We start from the raw sequence: 16,859 nt of genomic DNA on the forward strand, positions 1-16,859 counted from the left end.
ACTAAAAAAATGATACCTTATTTCTTAATAATATAACTTCTTACACCATAAGTAAATTAGAAACCAAAATGTTGACTTGTCTTTTCTCAGGTTATGGTCTTAGGCAGAACTATTCTTTCCTCGAGTCAAAAATAAGGGAATAATTTATTTGAGGATCGAAATGCAATGGTTTTTTTTTTGTTTTTTTTTTTTTTTTTTTTAAATTTTTGTCTGTCAAAATGGGACCCTATTTCTTGCCTCCATCTCAAAAAAGTAACAAGTTTGAAAACAAACAAGGAAAAACATTTCAAAATGGAATTTATTTTCTTTTCAACATGTTGAAAAAATAGAAAAAAGTTCCTGAATTCAAAGATCATTGAACACATTTAATATTCTTCTCCTTCCTCCTCTCCTTCCCCTTCTACGGAGTCCACACCGACTTCTTCATAGTCCTTCTCCAGGGCCGCCAGATCTTCACGCGCCTCGGAGAATTCTCCTTCCTCCATACCCTCTCCTACGTACCAGTGGACAAAGGCTCGCTTGGCGTACATCAGGTCAAACTTGTGATCCAGACGAGCCCAGGCCTCAGCGATGGCAGTGGTGTTGCTCAACATGCAGACGGCACGCTGAACCTTGGCCAGATCACCTCCTGGGACAACAGTGGGGGGCTGGTAGTTGATGCCCACCTTGAATCCGGTGGGACACCAGTCCACAAATTGGATGGTACGCTTGGTCTTGATGGTGGCAATGGCAGCATTCACATCCTTGGGTACAACATCTCCTCTGTACAACATGCAACAGGCCATGTACTTGCCATGACGAGGGTCACATTTGACCATCTGGTTGGCGGGTTCAAAGCAAGCATTGGTGATTTCAGCCACAGAGAGTTGTTCGTGGTAGGCTTTTTCAGCAGAGATGACGGGGGCATATGTAGCCAGAGGGAAATGGATACGAGGGTAGGGCACCAAGTTGGTCTGAAACTCTGTCAAGTCCACGTTCAGGGCACCATCAAATCTCAGGGAGGCAGTGATGGAGCTGACAATCTGACCAATCAGACGATTCAGGTTGGTGTAGGTGGGGCGCTCAATGTCCAGATTGCGGCGACAGATGTCGTAAATGGCTTCATTGTCCACCATGAATGCACAGTCCGAGTGCTCCAGGGTAGTGTGAGTGGTCAGGATGGAGTTGTAGGGTTCTACTACTGCAGTGGATACCTGAGGAGCTGGGTAGATGGAGAACTCCAGTTTGGATTTCTTTCCATAATCCACACTCAGACGTTCCATGAGAAGTGAGGTGAATCCAGACCCGGTACCACCACCAAAGCTGTGGAAGATGAGGAATCCCTGGAGTCCGGTGCACTGGTCAGCCAGTTTACGGATTCTGTCCAGGACCAGGTCCACAATTTCCTTGCCGATGGTGTAATGTCCACGAGCGTAATTGTTGGCAGCATCCTCCTTTCCTGTTATGAGCTGCTCTGGGTGGAAGAGCTGGCGGTATGTTCCTGTGCGAACTTCATCTGAAAAACAAACATAAATGTTGAGATTATAAATCAAACAGTTTACTACTCATGAATACTTTTTTTATTATAATCTACTCATCTGACCGGAAGTTGATAAACATTACAATTCCCCTTTACAGCTCGAGTACTTCAAACAAGAAGGAAGATCTTTTTTTCAAGGAAGTAAAATTTCATATCTGTTACGTAGTCTCATTAATGATATAAGCCAATTTTTTCTCACTTCTATAAGAGATTTATAAACTGTTCTTACAATTTCACTAGCATGATCCAAGTCTAAACCTACCAACAACTGTTGGTTCGAGGTCAACAAATACAGCCCTGGGCACATGTTTGCCTGCACCAGTCTCGCTGAAGAAAGTGTTGAAGGAGTCGTCACCACCTCCAATGGTCTTGTCACTGGGCATCTGACCGTCTGGCTGGATTCCATGTTCTAGACAGTACAGCTCCCAGCAGGCATTGCCCATCTGGACTCCGGCCTGACCCACATGCACACTGATACATTCCCTCTGAAATTTAAAGGGCCATTCAATAATAATTAAACCTCAGAATTAAAAAGTTATATTTGTATAAAATTTGAAATTCTATGACCCTGACATGACCGTGTCAATATATTTTCCCTTTACAGCTAACGCTTACACTTGTACATTCAATGATTTATTGTCAGACTTGAAATATTTTAAAAATTTTGTGAATATGGGTGTGGTCCAACCATTTACTTACAGAAGTAATATGTATGTTAGTATTATAAACCAACTAAAAGTTACTTCTCATTAATTTACATTAAAAAGGACAAAAGCTCTGAAAATAGCTATTTTCCTTTACACGTGTCGAAGTACAATGCACGTTCACCTTAGCGCCAAAACCTCCTACTTTTTCTTGCTGACATTTCTAATAAATTATAGTATTTATAAAAATGAAACTAATAAAATACAAGATGTTTATATAATGTGCACCTACCATTTTGCTGTTGTTGTCTGGTAATTAGGAAAGTCGGAGAAATTTACAAGCAAGGGAAATCTCACGTGACGATCTGCAACGGATCAAGTGAGAAGATGTGAATTACGCGGCTTCCCTCTCGCTTTTTATATGTCCTCGTTCAATTTAAACTTGGACGATTCCAAATCAAGCTATTTGATTGGTTCTTGTTGATGTAATTTGCCACAAAAATGTACACAATTAATTTCCACTCCAGTGCACAATTTAATAAAAGTAACAAATTGTAACAAAAAGATATTTATTGAGTAAGTCTAATTGGTAAAGAAATAGATAAAGATGATTTTATAAGAAATAAATGGAAATGTGTTTTTAAAATAAAATTAGTGCCAATAAAATGTTATATAAAAAACAAAAAAATACCAGGACTTAATTGTCTGTCAAAGTCCCTATAGCTGTTCAAAATACATGTACTTTAAAAACAGATGCATTATATTGCATATTATTCATAGACAATCACAAATTTGCATTATTTTTGACAATAAAACTGTCTCAGTTAAGCTGGCACTGTTTTAAAAATAAAATTATGAATATTAAAAATATACATGTATATTCATCAGAAGCTTTCAAGTATATAATATTAATACATGATATACAAGCTTGATCACTCTGCTGACATGTCACGTTATTTCAATTATTTCTTTCAATTGTGTTTTTCTATGTCACGTTATTTCAATTATTTCTTTCAATTGTGTTTTTCTGTCTCTTTAATTTTTTTTTTGAATTTTTTTCTTCCACTTTAAATCAGATTTAAGATATGTACATTGACAAAATTTCTAGTTATAAATTTGAAACAAAAATGAATCAAAAAAGAAGCTATCTCTCACTTTCTATTTATTAAAATCTAAAAACAGAAAATGTTTTGAGTTCTGGCACATTGTCTATCTCTGGGTGTCTGTGTCGTGTTTTATGTTCTATTCTCTGAGGTGTATTTTTATGGATCAATTACTGTTCATTATATTTTCAGCTTTTTCATTTAAAGTGAGAAATTCCCCATTTTCTGCAAGAAATGAGGGGGTGGGTGAAGTAGTAAAAAATTCTTTTACAATCGCAAGGAAACTGGAGATTTATTAAACTCTATGTATGAATTTATAATAAATAGGCCAGATTTTTAAAAATTAATTCCTTTAAAATCATACAACACTCATAATTTTATATGCCTATAATGCCTAGCCTCAATCCTTGAATCCGCCACAGCTGTAGAGCACCGCCCTCGATTGTGACGTCTACTTTTATTCGGAACTTCTCCAAGTTTTCAATGAAATTGCAATGAAAGCCCTCGAAAGTGGTTTTTCACGCATATGCATTATCGGGGCCCACTTACTATATAACCAAAATGAATGAATGCGCTCATTACCTTCCTCCAGACTCTTTGAGCAGTCAAACACGAGGATTTTACATCACTTTTGAAATTTTTCTCACCCACACTTTCAAATCTTCATAATGGTAAGTTTAGCTTTATTACTCATTTTTGACATATGAAATTAAAGTTTATCTTAAAACAAAAACCAAAAAAATTTATTTTTGCCGGCTGGATGAGCTGACCGACCCCTCGGGGCCTTGTACTGTTCTTCGAATTGTTTGAATATTTTCTTTTGATTTCGATTTTCAAATCTATGACCTCCCCAAAAGTATATAAATATTTTAACAAACTTTGTTATCAATGATTGTCAATATATTGGAAATTGGCGGGAAAAAATTGCGAGAGACAACGCCCACGTCAGGCACGTGTACATTGTGACACCGGCACAAAGACGAACTGTCACTCAGTGCAAGGCACTTAATAAGATATATGTTTAATGAATATGGAATAATTAGATGTGTTTGTCATTTAAACGAAGAAAAGTTTCAAATTTCTGATGATGAGCTGTTAATAAATTCATTAAGTTATTAATTCATTTATTTTAGAGGGAATGCATCAGTATCCATGTGGGACAGGCTGGAGTCCAGATGGGCAATGCCTGCTGGGAGCTGTACTGTCTAGAACATGGAATCCAGCCGGACGGTCAGATGCCCAGTGACAAGACCATTGGAGGTGGTGATGACTCCTTCAACACTTTCTTCAGCGAGACTGGTGCAGGCAAACATGTGCCCAGGGCTGTATTTGTTGACCTCGAGCCAACAGTCGTTGGTGGGTAATCAGATATTTTTCCACAAGAATTGTTAAGCTGTTAGCATATTGAGAAGAAAAAAAAATAATGAGTATTTTTTTTCTCTAAAGATAATAATGGGATGATAAGAATGCGGTTCTTTTTAATTTCGAAATGCTGGTAAATTGTTAAGAGGCTTGTCTGAAGTTTTAACGAAAAAAGTATGTAGACTTTCAAAGGAAAAGATAATGTCATTTATAAAGGGAAAAAAAGATTTGGGTCAGAAGATTTATTATATTTTTGGGGATTCTTATTCTGGGATGCTTGATTGGATGAAGAATGTATCATCATGTGTATGGAGTCATGACTTATGACTCACCATTTCTCACAAAATCAATGGTAGCAGACGGCAAACTGCAGCTGTTCTGCATCGCCAGCATATTTTTTTTTGACTTCGTTTATTTTGTGAAATGCTTTCACTGCTACAGAGAGAGGGCTCCCCAGATAGGCTGATGATAAGTTCCACATGTGTCAAACACAAGCACTCGGGGGAGATTAAATGTATCCCGCCAATTCCTCATTGTTCCAATTTCAAATGAAAAAAGTTGGCCATGAATACTTATTGTTGGACCATACTTTAGTTGGCATCATCATAATTATGTCTGGCTAGTGTACTTAAAAATTAGTATGCAGACGATGAATCATCAGCAGATGTGATTCAGTTGCATTTCTTTATTGATTTTATATTGCATTATAGTTTTTTGAGGCAGCAGCCAATATCTGTTGAATCACAAATTAATGCTAACAGAAAGTGGCCCTGAAATCGTCCCACTCATAATTTTCGTTTGATAATGATAGATTTCATTGATTATTTTCTTGATGCTGTGACATTTAACTAATGGGTTTCTACCTCGGGGCAATCCACTTGTAGAACTATTTAATAATTTAATCAGGTGCTTCCGAGTGTATATTGATGGACATACAGGGGTTCAAAATTTTTTTTGTCATGGTCAAGTCCAGGACTTAAAGAGTAAATTTTAGGCAAGTCCGAGGAAGAAATTTGAAAGTCCATATTAACCTATACATCATTAAATTTATGTTACTTATAATTTATTTTCATTTGTTGCATTGAATGAATAAAGACTATATGTATTAATATTAATTTTGTTTTATTTTTCCTCCATAAACTGTCATATAGTCATACATGAGTATTTTAAAAATACCAGACTGATAGATTATTGGTACATTAAAATAACTTTTACAAATACTCACTACTGAATAAACCATCTGTTACAATAAATAGCAGTTGAAAAACTAATTAGTTGAAAAACTAATAGACTAATTGCCGTTTGTCATATAGGAGGAAACATGAGGAATTGCGTAAAAGCAAGAATCTAACCGCAACGGAAAATAAAAAGACGGATTGTATTTTCGAAACGTTCGTAATGTTTTATGGGTATTTTAACGACCACAAACCCACATTTTTACTTAATACATTTGAGAATTTGCTTTATTTTTAGCTTTACGATCATTTTTTTAACTAAAAAAAAAGATAAACAAAAAACATAGCCAAGTCCCAGGACTTTGGCGAATTCTAAATGCCGAGTCCGGATCCGGAATTTGTTAGTCCGGGACGTCGGGCTTGAGGAATTTTGAACCCCTGACATACCTTGAACAATGGGAATTCAAAGTTATCTCCTGTGTCAGAATAATGCTTTATTGCAAAATCCCTTGAAATCTGATTAGAATTTTTCTGTATACTTCATACTATAAACAAGTTAAGGGAAAACTTGAGTACATGTGCTTCAATTACACAGCAAGTTCCAAATTGTAAAAAAAAAAACTGATAAAAGAATTATCTCATAGCATCATCTGGTATTCACTTCCTTATAATTTTGTTTTGTCCTGTTTCATAATCCGACAGGAAATTGTTTTTTATTTTCAGTTATTGAAAAAAGCAGATAAAGCATCCTCATATTATTTTTTTTTAGATGAGGTACGCACAGGAACATACAGACAGTTATTCCATCCAGAACAACTAGTTACAGGAAAGGAGGATGCCGCCAACAATTACGCCCGTGGACATTACACCATCGGCAAGGAAATTGTGGACCTGGTCCTGGACAGAATCCGTAAACTGGCTGACCAGTGCACCGGACTCCAGGGATTCCTCATCTTCCACAGCTTTGGTGGTGGTACCGGATCTGGATTTACCTCGCTCCTCATGGAACGTCTGAGTGTGGATTATGGAAAGAAATCCAAACTGGAATTCTCCATCTACCCAGCTCCTCAGGTGTCCACTGCAGTAGTAGAACCCTACAACTCCATCCTGACCACTCACACTACCCTGGAGCACTCAGACTGTGCCTTCATGGTGGACAATGAAGCCATTTACGACATCTGTCGCCGCAATCTGGACATTGAGCGCCCCACCTACACCAACCTGAATCGTCTGATTGGTCAGATTGTCAGCTCCATCACTGCCTCCCTGAGATTTGATGGCGCCCTGAATGTGGACTTGACCGAGTTCCAGACCAACTTGGTGCCCTACCCTCGTATCCATTTCCCTCTGGCTACCTATGCCCCCGTCATCTCTGCTGAAAAAGCCTACCACGAACAACTCTCTGTGGCTGAAATCACCAATGCCTGCTTTGAACCAGCCAACCAACTAGTCAAGTGCGACCCTCGTCATGGCAAGTACATGGCCTGTTGCATGTTGTACAGAGGAGATGTTGTACCCAAGGATGTGAATGCTGCCATTGCCACCATCAAGACCAAGCGTACCATCCAATTTGTGGACTGGTGTCCCACCGGATTCAAGGTGGGCATCAACTACCAGCCCCCCACTGTTGTCCCAGGAGGTGACCTGGCCAAGGTTCAGCGTGCCGTCTGCATGTTGAGCAACACCACTGCCATCGCTGAGGCCTGGGCTCGTCTGGATCACAAGTTTGACCTGATGTATGCCAAGCGAGCCTTCGTCCACTGGTACGTAGGAGAGGGTATGGAGGAAGGAGAATTCTCCGAGGCGCGTGAAGATCTGGCGGCCCTGGAGAAGGACTATGAAGAAGTCGGTGTGGACTCCGTTGAAGGAGGGGAAGATGAGGAGGGAGAGGAATATTAAAGGACCAAACAATTCAACTGAGATTATAATTTATTAACTCTGCTAAAGTATTTTCAGCTGTATTATGTTTCGCTCATCAGTGCAATATTTGACCATGACAATCTAAATCTTGGAGAAAAAAAAGAAATTGATTTCAAAATCCTGCTGATAATAAATTGCTGAGGTTCTTGCATACATTTGTCTTCTCGTTTTAGAGAATAATACAATTAAATACCGGTACATGCACTTGTTAATCTGTTGTTTGCTCATCTGAGCTGAAAGCACAAGTGAGCTTTGGTGTTCACAATTTGTCTGAAGTTCATCTATAAACTTTTAACACTTTCAACTTCTCCAGAACCACTGGACCAATTTCAACCAAACTTTCCAAAATGAAATTTTTTATTTAATGAAGCCTAAACAAATGGTGTTTCTTCTTTGTAAGCAGAGTATAAAAGAAAAACCCATCAGTTTTTTAAAATCTTGTTTAATGCTAGAGTAGAGCTTCAGTATCTCAAATACCATTGATATATCAGTCCCAATCTCTTGTTTTGTATTTTACACTCGATCTCTTGAATCGACGGATATTTTAGTCCCATTGAATGTGAGATAACTAGGTTTGACTGTAAAATAAGTTGCAAAAGAGATTTTTCTAGGTTAAAATTTTTTCATGTGAATCAAGCTTTGTGAAGATCTTTTCAGAACAGTAGAGCTACGGGGAATGTGGTGAGCATTATATCCCCTAGATATTTTGAACTTGTACCTATTTATTATGCCCCTCTTCGAAGAAGGGAGGGGATATTGTTTTGCTGCTGACAGTCGGTCTGTCTTGGTTCACCAAGTTTCCATTCATGTTTGTATACCCCCGGCAAACGAAGTTTGAAATTTGATATACTGTCTGTAGACGAGATATACTGGTACCATTACTCAGAAACTGTTGGAAGGATTTGTCTGAAAATTTGTACACATATTATTCACCATATGAAGTTGTGCATCTGATATTTTCATCTTGATTCGATTATTATTTTGAATTTTACAGGTGTTTTTTCATTTTTATTTTGTGGTTTTGAGGGGGGCCGTTTCTACAGAAACTATTGCAAGGATTAATCTGAAAATTTGTACATTATTATTCAAACTAGGTGTGCACCTGGATTTTGTTAATTTTTTTGCATTTTACAGGTTTTATTTTTTATTTTAATTGACTTGTTCATTTTGGGCTCATGTATAAGGTTTGAGATATAGAATCTAGAATATCTGTTCAAAAATACTACAGCTTAAAACTACTCATAAAAACTTAAAAAAAAGAAACATCATCAAGTGTTAAAAACAGTTTTTACATTGCACAGAAGATAATGTAATTTCATTTGTCTCTTGGGAATAATGACTGGACATGCATCCAGTCAAAGAAAAATTAATGAGTTTGGTGTTGGAAGTTGTTAAGGCATATCTCTTATCAAGCATGTGTGTTATCTAATCTCCAGGGAATAAGGCACAAGAATTAAAGATCTCTCTTCTCTTATTCTCTTAATTGTAATTTATTGTCTGTCAAAGCACTTCATTACTGGATGACCAGCTCTTTATTTTCAAAATGCATTAATTTTCAAATTCATATATCAAGATTAATTTGATTTTGTGTTATGTTTTTTTTTAACAATCAGTTTGCAGAGTGACATAACACATAATTGCAATATTTTTTTTTAATGCAGAAATAAAAAAAAATAAAATGAAAAAATTAAAAAAATGTTACAGTGGAATTACAATGTATTAGTATTGATGTTTCATTTGGTTGCAAAATTCATTAAGAAACATGATGAGCAATTATATTTCACTGCAAATTTTTGTAAGTAAATTGTGAACACCTCTAGATCCATAAAGTATTTTTGAATTGGCACCTTCTCTGAAAAACCCAGCGGGGGGTATTTGTCCCTATTGGACAGTTCTAGTTTTTGTTGCACATACTAAATTGAAATTTGATATACAGATTTATCATAAGAATATACTGGTAGTTCTGTTTTGGATACGATCGAGCCAATTTTTGACAGAGTTGTGCCCCTTGGACTTTGAAAAATTTCAATTATTTGGGGGAGGGGGGCATAAGTGTTTTACAAACATCTCGTTTGCAAATTGTTTGGAATACATGTACATATACCATCAAACTATTGAGCTTAATATTTGGGTACTGGTTTGGAATTCTCAAACTTTGCCAGCCTATTCATCTTTTGGCCTCAGGGTTTCAATATAAATGGTCACAAAGACCTACCCTCCCTAAGATTACAGCTCTTGTCTTAAAAATCTTTTTGAATTTCCTGGATTTGTTTTTTTACATCTTGGAACTGAAAGACCCAAAAGAAGGCCACACTTATTTATCAGAAGTCATGCTTTTTTCTTCTCCTTTGTGTTGATGATAAAAAAAATTTGTTCACAATATTAATGCATGTAAATAAATATAAAGTAACTAAAAGAACTTTTACAAAATTCCCAAAGAATCAATGAAATAATTACAATAATGTTAATTTAAGCATCTCCTATGTAGAAGCACGTGTACATTTCTAATAATCAAAGACCAGCAGGACTGGGTTGCTCAAAACTCTGGTTAAGGTTAACCGTTGGTTAAATCTCTTATCCAGTGGATTAACTTTTAACCGTTGGTTAAATTCTGTTAATCAAAATTTGTCCATTGGTTTTTTATTGTGGCAAAACAATTGCTAAAGTTAGCCATTCCAAAAATTAAATATGACTAAAAAATTATTATTTGTTGTAAATTTTGAACAAAAGAAACAAAGGCTAATATTGTAAGAAAATTGCATATAAATCTGTAATATAAAGTCAAGTTGACATGGTTTTGTCAATATTGAATAACATCACAGTCAGGGTTGCTGTTTTTATCAAGTACAGAAATGTTTTAAATGGGTTCTTTCAGGGAAATTTTGCATTACAAAGGATATCAAGCGGCCTTCCCTTGCTGAAAAATAAATAATTATTATAGGTATATTTTAAATAAAAATTATAAATGAATAAAATTGTTGTCATTTGCATATAGGTCTAATAATACATATATATAAATTGTTCTTTGGTTACCATACATATATTTAAAATAATTGAGAAAGACCCCCCCCCCCCGACACACACACTCCTCTCCCTTTTTTAAAGATCTTGCATTATGTATTTGTTTTTCAAAATAATATTAGTTATCATTTCCTTGCCGATATTTTTAAACTTTTTTATCAAAACCTTTCTTGTTAATTAAATTTTATTGTAAACTACTTCCTTTGATTTTATATCAAATTTGCTATGTGTCTTAAAGTCAATAAAAATATTCATCAAAATTATTTGTTGAAATTGGGAAAATAGTACATAAGATTTTTTTTTTTTGTTTGCAAAGAGAGACTTTATATTTGATGTCCATTATATAATTTTTTTTATCATTGAAATCCACTTGCTTATTTGTCTATAAAACAAGATTTTTATGTAAATTTCACATATTTCTAATAGTGAAAATTTCTTTGGGATTTTGGGATAACACGTTTTACAGCAAAATTTAATTGTAAGCTTTTATTTTCACTCTAGTTTACTGATTCTTTACTATTCAAAAAAAATGCAGCCCACTTTCAGAATAGCCCTTGTTGCAAGATTCTCATAAACGATGAAACTATGTGATGAAAAGTGGTCACATAAACTGTTATCAATTCATTAAAGATCCAATAATGAGAGAAAGTCTAGCTTAATGTCATATGATTTCTATGTTGTATGTCATCGAGCTAATGACATTATTTATTGAACGTCCCTCGTACCTTTCTAATAATCAAAGACCAGCAGGTGTTTTACTTCTTTAAGCTGTATTATGCTCAGATATTAAAAGACAAAAGTTTTCTTTTATTTTCACATTCATTTTGGAATGTTACCACAAAAGTTTACAGGAGACAAAGACTTTCTTACCACATCTTAAACATTAAAAAAAATTATTGTATCACAGAAATTCTTACAATCTGAATTGCATAATGATAGAACCTATTGTAAATGTCATCAGATCAATAATGTTTGCAATATAAGTATACTTCATGACATAAACAACTTTTTAAAATCTATGTTTATATTACTTTAAAAAAGTAAGATTTACATTCCATCTCAATCCAGGTGTTTTACTTCTTTAAGCTGTATTATGAAAAATATAAAACACAAAAGTTTTCATGTATATACACATTACAAAGCCACAAAAGTTTAAAACAAAGACTTTCTTACTGCATCTTAAACATTCAAAAAAAATTAGGTAAAAATTCAAATTTTGAATTGCATAATCCTTTCCATTTTAAATGTCATCAGATCATAATGCTTATGTAAATAATGTTTGCATTATTAACATGACATAAACAACTTTTTAAAACATGTTTGTAAAACAAAAAAAGGATATACATTATCGGGTGTAAAATTAGAAAGAAAGCACTTAGAAAAATATAATGAAAAAAAAAGTACATGTATATGTATATACACATTACAAAGCCAAAAAAAGCATCAGATCTGAAATACATGTAATATGTAAAAAAACAATTTTTGATAAATGCATACCTTTCCAATAAGCACCCATTCTCCTTGCAAATCTCCATTAACATTAGCATTTAAACATGTTTGTAAAACAATGAAAGGATATACCGTATAGCGGGTGTAAAATTTGGTGTTTTGCCTGCTCAAGGGTATGCCAATAATATTGGCGTAATTTATTTTAGTGGACGCAGAGTTTCAGCTCTTTGCAGACAAACACTAAAGAGAGTACTGACTATTTTAGCGATTAAAATTTTAGTGGGCTACCACCAAAATGCCAAAATAAGCTAAAATTAGCACCCTGCTAAAATAACCCGCTATATGGTCTTTATTGTGCCTTTTACCACCCCTCCCCTCTTCAATGCTAAATCACATTTTTCAATGTGTAAATAGTAGCTTTCTACTCTGAACACTTCAATATAATGCCCTTGCTGGGCAATCAAATCAAAATAGCTTGAATTATGGGGTTGCAGAAAATAAATCAAAAAAAAAAAAATTCAACATCTTGACTAGACGGATTCATAAATGTTCATGTACTAGCATTTGGCACATCACCTAGAGAAAATTCAAAAGATATTGACAACCTCTATCCATGTTGAAAAGGGGAAGTAATTTCCATGTGAAAGTTATAGCACATTTTAAAACTATTTGTGAATGTAAAGCACAGATATCACTGAAGATCCATCCCAAATGCACTATAATCACATTCAAACAATCTCAGTTTTAAATGTTTAATCATTCAAGTGAATGCATTCAGAAATCAGGTATCTCGGATGACAGTTCTCTAGGAGAGAGTTACTTGGAATGTCCGTATTTCCATTGGGTTAAGAATCACGGTAAAATTATCTGCTGCTGTGATCTTGTGTCGCATTAATTTGGTACCTTGAAAGAAAAAAAATTGCACAATGTCAAGTAAAAGAAAACAAACGAATCTGACTTTGACCAATATATTTAAATAAAATTTGTAAAACTAGTATGAACTACATGTATATAAAAGTGTGAGAAAAATACATGTATATCAATATAAAAGAATCTATTGTGATATTTTCAAGATATTTTACAAACACGAAAATGTAAAAAACAAAAAAATACAACAAACAATTCAATAAACAAATTTGTGATGACAGCATACCAACCTACCAGTATAATACAGGTAAATATCAGTATCTCGAACATGGGATATCTCGAATACCCCGCTTATGTCGAAGTCGATCGCCGGTCCCGGCCGTTTTCTCTATATTTATGATTTAAAAAACACCTGATATCTCGAACACGGTAATCTCGAATACCCCGCTTATGTCGAAGTATATTCAAAGTCCAAAGCCCTTTTTTACCTGGCTTATCTCGAAGTGCAGTGAATTTCTCGGTCTACTGAACACACCTGGCATCGTGACTTCACACATTCTCGCCAGTGGCTATTAATTAACTCTTTCAAACCGGAGGAAACTTAATTAATCCCAAGCTCATGTTGGGTATCTGTGGCAGGTTAATTGCAATTGGTATCACAGCTTGGGTATTTGGTGTAGTCTACGACCGATAAAAGAAACCACTTCGCAGCAATTCAGAACTTAAAAAAAGTCGACTAGAAACTTGTTTAGCTAACGTGAGAAGCTGGATGTGCGCAAATCTACTAAAATTGAACCAGGATAAAACTGAGTTTATTGTTTTTACACGAAAGAGTCAGCTTAAAAGATCTTTTACACACCAACTCGATTTTGATGGTTCTGTCATCTGTGAATCAGATTGTGTGAAGAATTTGGGAGTGTTTTTCAACAAATCACTTACCATGGAGAATCAGATTAGCGCAGTGTCCAAATCCTGTTTTTACCACCTACGAAATATTAGTCGAATTCGTCCATTCATAACAGAAGATGCTTGTAAGACTCTAGTTGTCGCTCTAGTTACATCAAGACTTGATTATGGAAATGCACTACTCTGTGGAATTACAGAGACAAATATATCACGTCTACAGAGAGTACAAAATATGGCAGCAAGGATTGTCACCCGAACTAAGAAGCATGATCATATCTCCTAAGTCCTGATATCTCTTCACTGGCTACCAGTCAAATTTAGAACATATTATAAGATCCTTTTATACACTTTCAAAGTACTCGGGACATCACCATCATACCTAAAGGAACTCATAACAGTCTATAAACCGTCAAGGACTCTACGTTCGTATGACTCCAAAAATCTTGTGAAACCTCGTGTTCGCACGGAGACATACGGAACGCTTCGATTTGACCATGCAGCAGCAACTTTGTGGAATGGTTTACCGGATGCTCTCTGGTTTCAGACGTCACTTTTAGCTTTTAAACAGGATCTTAAGACTCATCTTTTTAAGATAGCATACAATGTGTAATTTTTTAATTTTTTTGAACAAGTTATCGAGTTTTATTATCCTCAGACTATTTATTTGGGCACAACCTGTATTGTGTGAAGATTTTAAGTTGATCTCAAGTTGATCTTAGTGCAGCAGCTTATAATTTTAGCTTACTCTTATGTTAGTAATGATCTCGTACAATTATTTTAGGTTTTATGTTTTAATGATTATTATGTTGTATTTAACTACTTGTATATCTGAAACACTGTCTGTTCAGCGCCGTAGAGTAATTTATTTTAAATAGGGCGCTATACAAATGTTATTATTATTATTATTATTATTAAATACAGACAGTATTACCGATATTGCATTTAATAATATGCTCTGTATAATTAAAATCGTAAATTCATATAACACAAAGACTTTTCACGATAATCTTAAATTAAACAGTTAAGTTGCAGTGCATAATGCAAAGTGCAGTGATTGATTACATTCATGTTTATCTGCGTATAAGTAGATAACCTTGACCGCCATTTGCATTGTCAGTTTCGTAAACTATATGTTCTTTAGTAGTACTTCGTAATGTAATACATGTAAACTATTTATAATACTCAAGTACACAGTTTAAATGCTTATTATTTTTTTTAGTGTTCTAAATAACATTTTCTATCAAATAATGTTGTTTAAAAATTCGTCTTTTTCTTTTCTTACGGAGAAGGTTCTTCAACTATAATGCTAATGATACATCCCGATTGACCTCGTAAGCATGGCCTGGAAAATGTAAAATCGCTGTATATGCAATAAGGCATGTATATTAAACTGTTTTACAATTATACACGATAAAGAAAACGACGACAATGTTTTTCTTAATATTTATTGCGAATATGCTTGAGTCTTTACCATAAAGACTACATGTTTGGTAATACAGAATAGTGTTATGCATGAAGATATATACAAAAAAAATCCCGGGAAATTATTGAATCGACTTTGGAAGATAACCTTGGATATCTCGAACCCCGGATATCTCGAAGTCGTGTCCAGGTCCCCTCAACTTCGAGATACTGATATTTCACTGTATATAAAAGACCCTTCCCATTGGAAACATTATTAACTTAATCACTGCAAAAGAATATGAGGACAGTTTAATCATGAGGGAATAAAACCGGATTCTACCTGTGATGTAGTCTTTTGTTTTCCACTGTAGTCTCTGGAGATCACTCAGTGGTAAGTTAGCCCCCAGTGTTAACTCTTCAATGGTTTCTATACTGAATGGTACAAACATATCCTGAAAATGAAACATACATGTATAATGTCAGAATTCTACAATAAAACTCAGTTATAAAGAACTTAGTTTTAAAGAAGACTTATGTTATATTAGGAATTTATAATGAATCCTGGGGCAACTTTTTACTAATTGTTTCCTTTATAGTTTCCTTAATAAAGAATCTGGCTTTATATAAGGAAGTGGAATTTTGAAATTCCAATAATTTCTATTTCACCCAGTTTTACTGTCTATCAAATGAGGAAAAAAAAAATAATGTTCTGAACAAACAATTCTTTCTGAATTGATCCTGGAGAAAAGAGTTCACATTTTTACCTTCACCATCAGCTTGACAGGTTTAGACAATTCAGAGTTCTCTCCCTTCTCATAAATATGTTCAAATCTGATGAGGAAGGGTTGAGTGGGGCTGGGTTTGATGGTGGGGCCACCCCACTGCTCCAGGGTCAACATATGGACATTGGCAGGTAATGGAGTCTTCAGTCCAGACCACTGCAACAAGAAACAGATTAATAAATGGATAATCTTTCCACTACCTGTATACCTGGTATGCTTTATGATGCCCAGCAAGAAAAGAGAGTTTCTGTTTCTTACAGTAGTGTGGAATTTCTGGCTCCAGTCCTGTTGTTTTAACTGAGAGGCAGTGAATGATAGAGAGGGGGCCATGTACAGCCGTAGTCCCATATCCCTGTGAAGGGCTGCTGAATTCTGCACCGTATCCAGAAACAAGAAATGCTTCCCTGAAAAAATTATGTTATCATTTTGTTTTAAATGTTACACTCCTTAGTAATTGTGAAAATATAAGGGGGTAAGACTGATTTTCTCAGATTGATTCTATTTTCATATAATCATGGTGTATATTGTATTAATATTATATGCAGATCACAAATGAGTGGGTCTCATAATTTGTTTCTGCATGATTGATAAATATCACAAATAGCATTTCAGTATACAACTGTATTTCAATAAGGCCTACTGGCATAAAAAATTCCCATTTATAACAAGTACGTTACCTCTGGCAATGAGACCCTTCCCATCAGCCC

The 16,859-nt window shown here is 35.0% G+C and overlaps 3 protein-coding genes across 3 annotated transcripts; 1 reads left to right on the plus strand and 2 right to left on the minus strand.

The window, feature by feature from the left end:
* Window positions 1-280: 280 nt before the first annotated feature.
* LOC134260594 (tubulin alpha-1A chain-like) lies at window positions 281-2,584 on the minus strand. Its single transcript, XM_062743142.1, has 3 exons — window positions 2,456-2,584; window positions 1,782-2,004; window positions 281-1,495 (listed from the first exon to the last, which is right to left on the minus strand). The coding sequence occupies exons 1-3, from the start codon at window positions 2,456-2,458 to the stop codon at window positions 366-368; spliced, it is 1,356 nt and encodes a 451-aa protein (XP_062599126.1). The 5' UTR covers window positions 2,459-2,584; the 3' UTR covers window positions 281-365.
* A 1,197-nt stretch (window positions 2,585-3,781) lies between these two features.
* Window positions 3,782-7,874, plus strand: LOC134260595 (tubulin alpha-1A chain-like). The gene is made up of 3 exons (XM_062743143.1): window positions 3,782-3,937; window positions 4,400-4,622; window positions 6,573-7,874. Exons 1-3 carry the CDS (start codon window positions 3,935-3,937, stop codon window positions 7,700-7,702), a joined length of 1,356 nt encoding a protein of 451 aa, XP_062599127.1. The 5' UTR covers window positions 3,782-3,934; the 3' UTR covers window positions 7,703-7,874.
* Window positions 7,875-12,861: 4,987 nt separating this feature from the next.
* LOC134260587 (lysosomal alpha-mannosidase-like) lies at window positions 12,862-16,853 on the minus strand. Its single transcript, XM_062743130.1, has 5 exons — window positions 16,830-16,853; window positions 16,411-16,556; window positions 16,135-16,308; window positions 15,711-15,822; window positions 12,862-13,096 (listed from the first exon to the last, which is right to left on the minus strand). The coding sequence occupies exons 2-5, from the start codon at window positions 16,498-16,500 to the stop codon at window positions 12,999-13,001; spliced, it is 474 nt and encodes a 157-aa protein (XP_062599114.1). The 5' UTR covers window positions 16,501-16,556; window positions 16,830-16,853; the 3' UTR covers window positions 12,862-12,998.
* Window positions 16,854-16,859: the final 6 nt, after the last annotated feature.

This window comes from Saccostrea cucullata, unplaced genomic scaffold, assembly GCF_032062105.1.
Source record: "Saccostrea cucullata isolate Sc308-1 unplaced genomic scaffold, CSIRO_AGI_Scuc_v1 ctg1282, whole genome shotgun sequence".
Classification (NCBI taxonomy): domain Eukaryota; kingdom Metazoa; phylum Mollusca; class Bivalvia; order Ostreida; family Ostreidae; genus Saccostrea; species Saccostrea cuccullata.

Coding starts and splice junctions, on each gene's coding strand:
- LOC134260594 (XM_062743142.1), bottom strand. Junction 1,496..1,781: donor CCTCGAACCAACAGTTGTTG/GTAGGTTTAGAC, acceptor TTTGTTTTTCAG/ATGAAGTTCGCACAGGAACA.
- LOC134260595 (XM_062743143.1), top strand. Junction 4,623..6,572: donor CCTCGAGCCAACAGTCGTTG/GTGGGTAATCAG, acceptor ATTTTTTTTTAG/ATGAGGTACGCACAGGAACA.
- LOC134260587 (XM_062743130.1), bottom strand. CDS start 16,500: ATGGGACTACGGCTGTACATGGCCCCCTCTCTATCATTCACTGCCTCT. Junction 16,309..16,410: donor GCCAGAAATTCCACACTACT/GTAAGAAACAGA, acceptor TTCTTGTTGCAG/TGGTCTGGACTGAAGACTCC. Junction 13,097..15,710: donor AACAAAAGACTACATCACAG/GTAGAATCCGGT, acceptor TTTTCTTTCAAG/GTACCAAATTAATGCGACAC.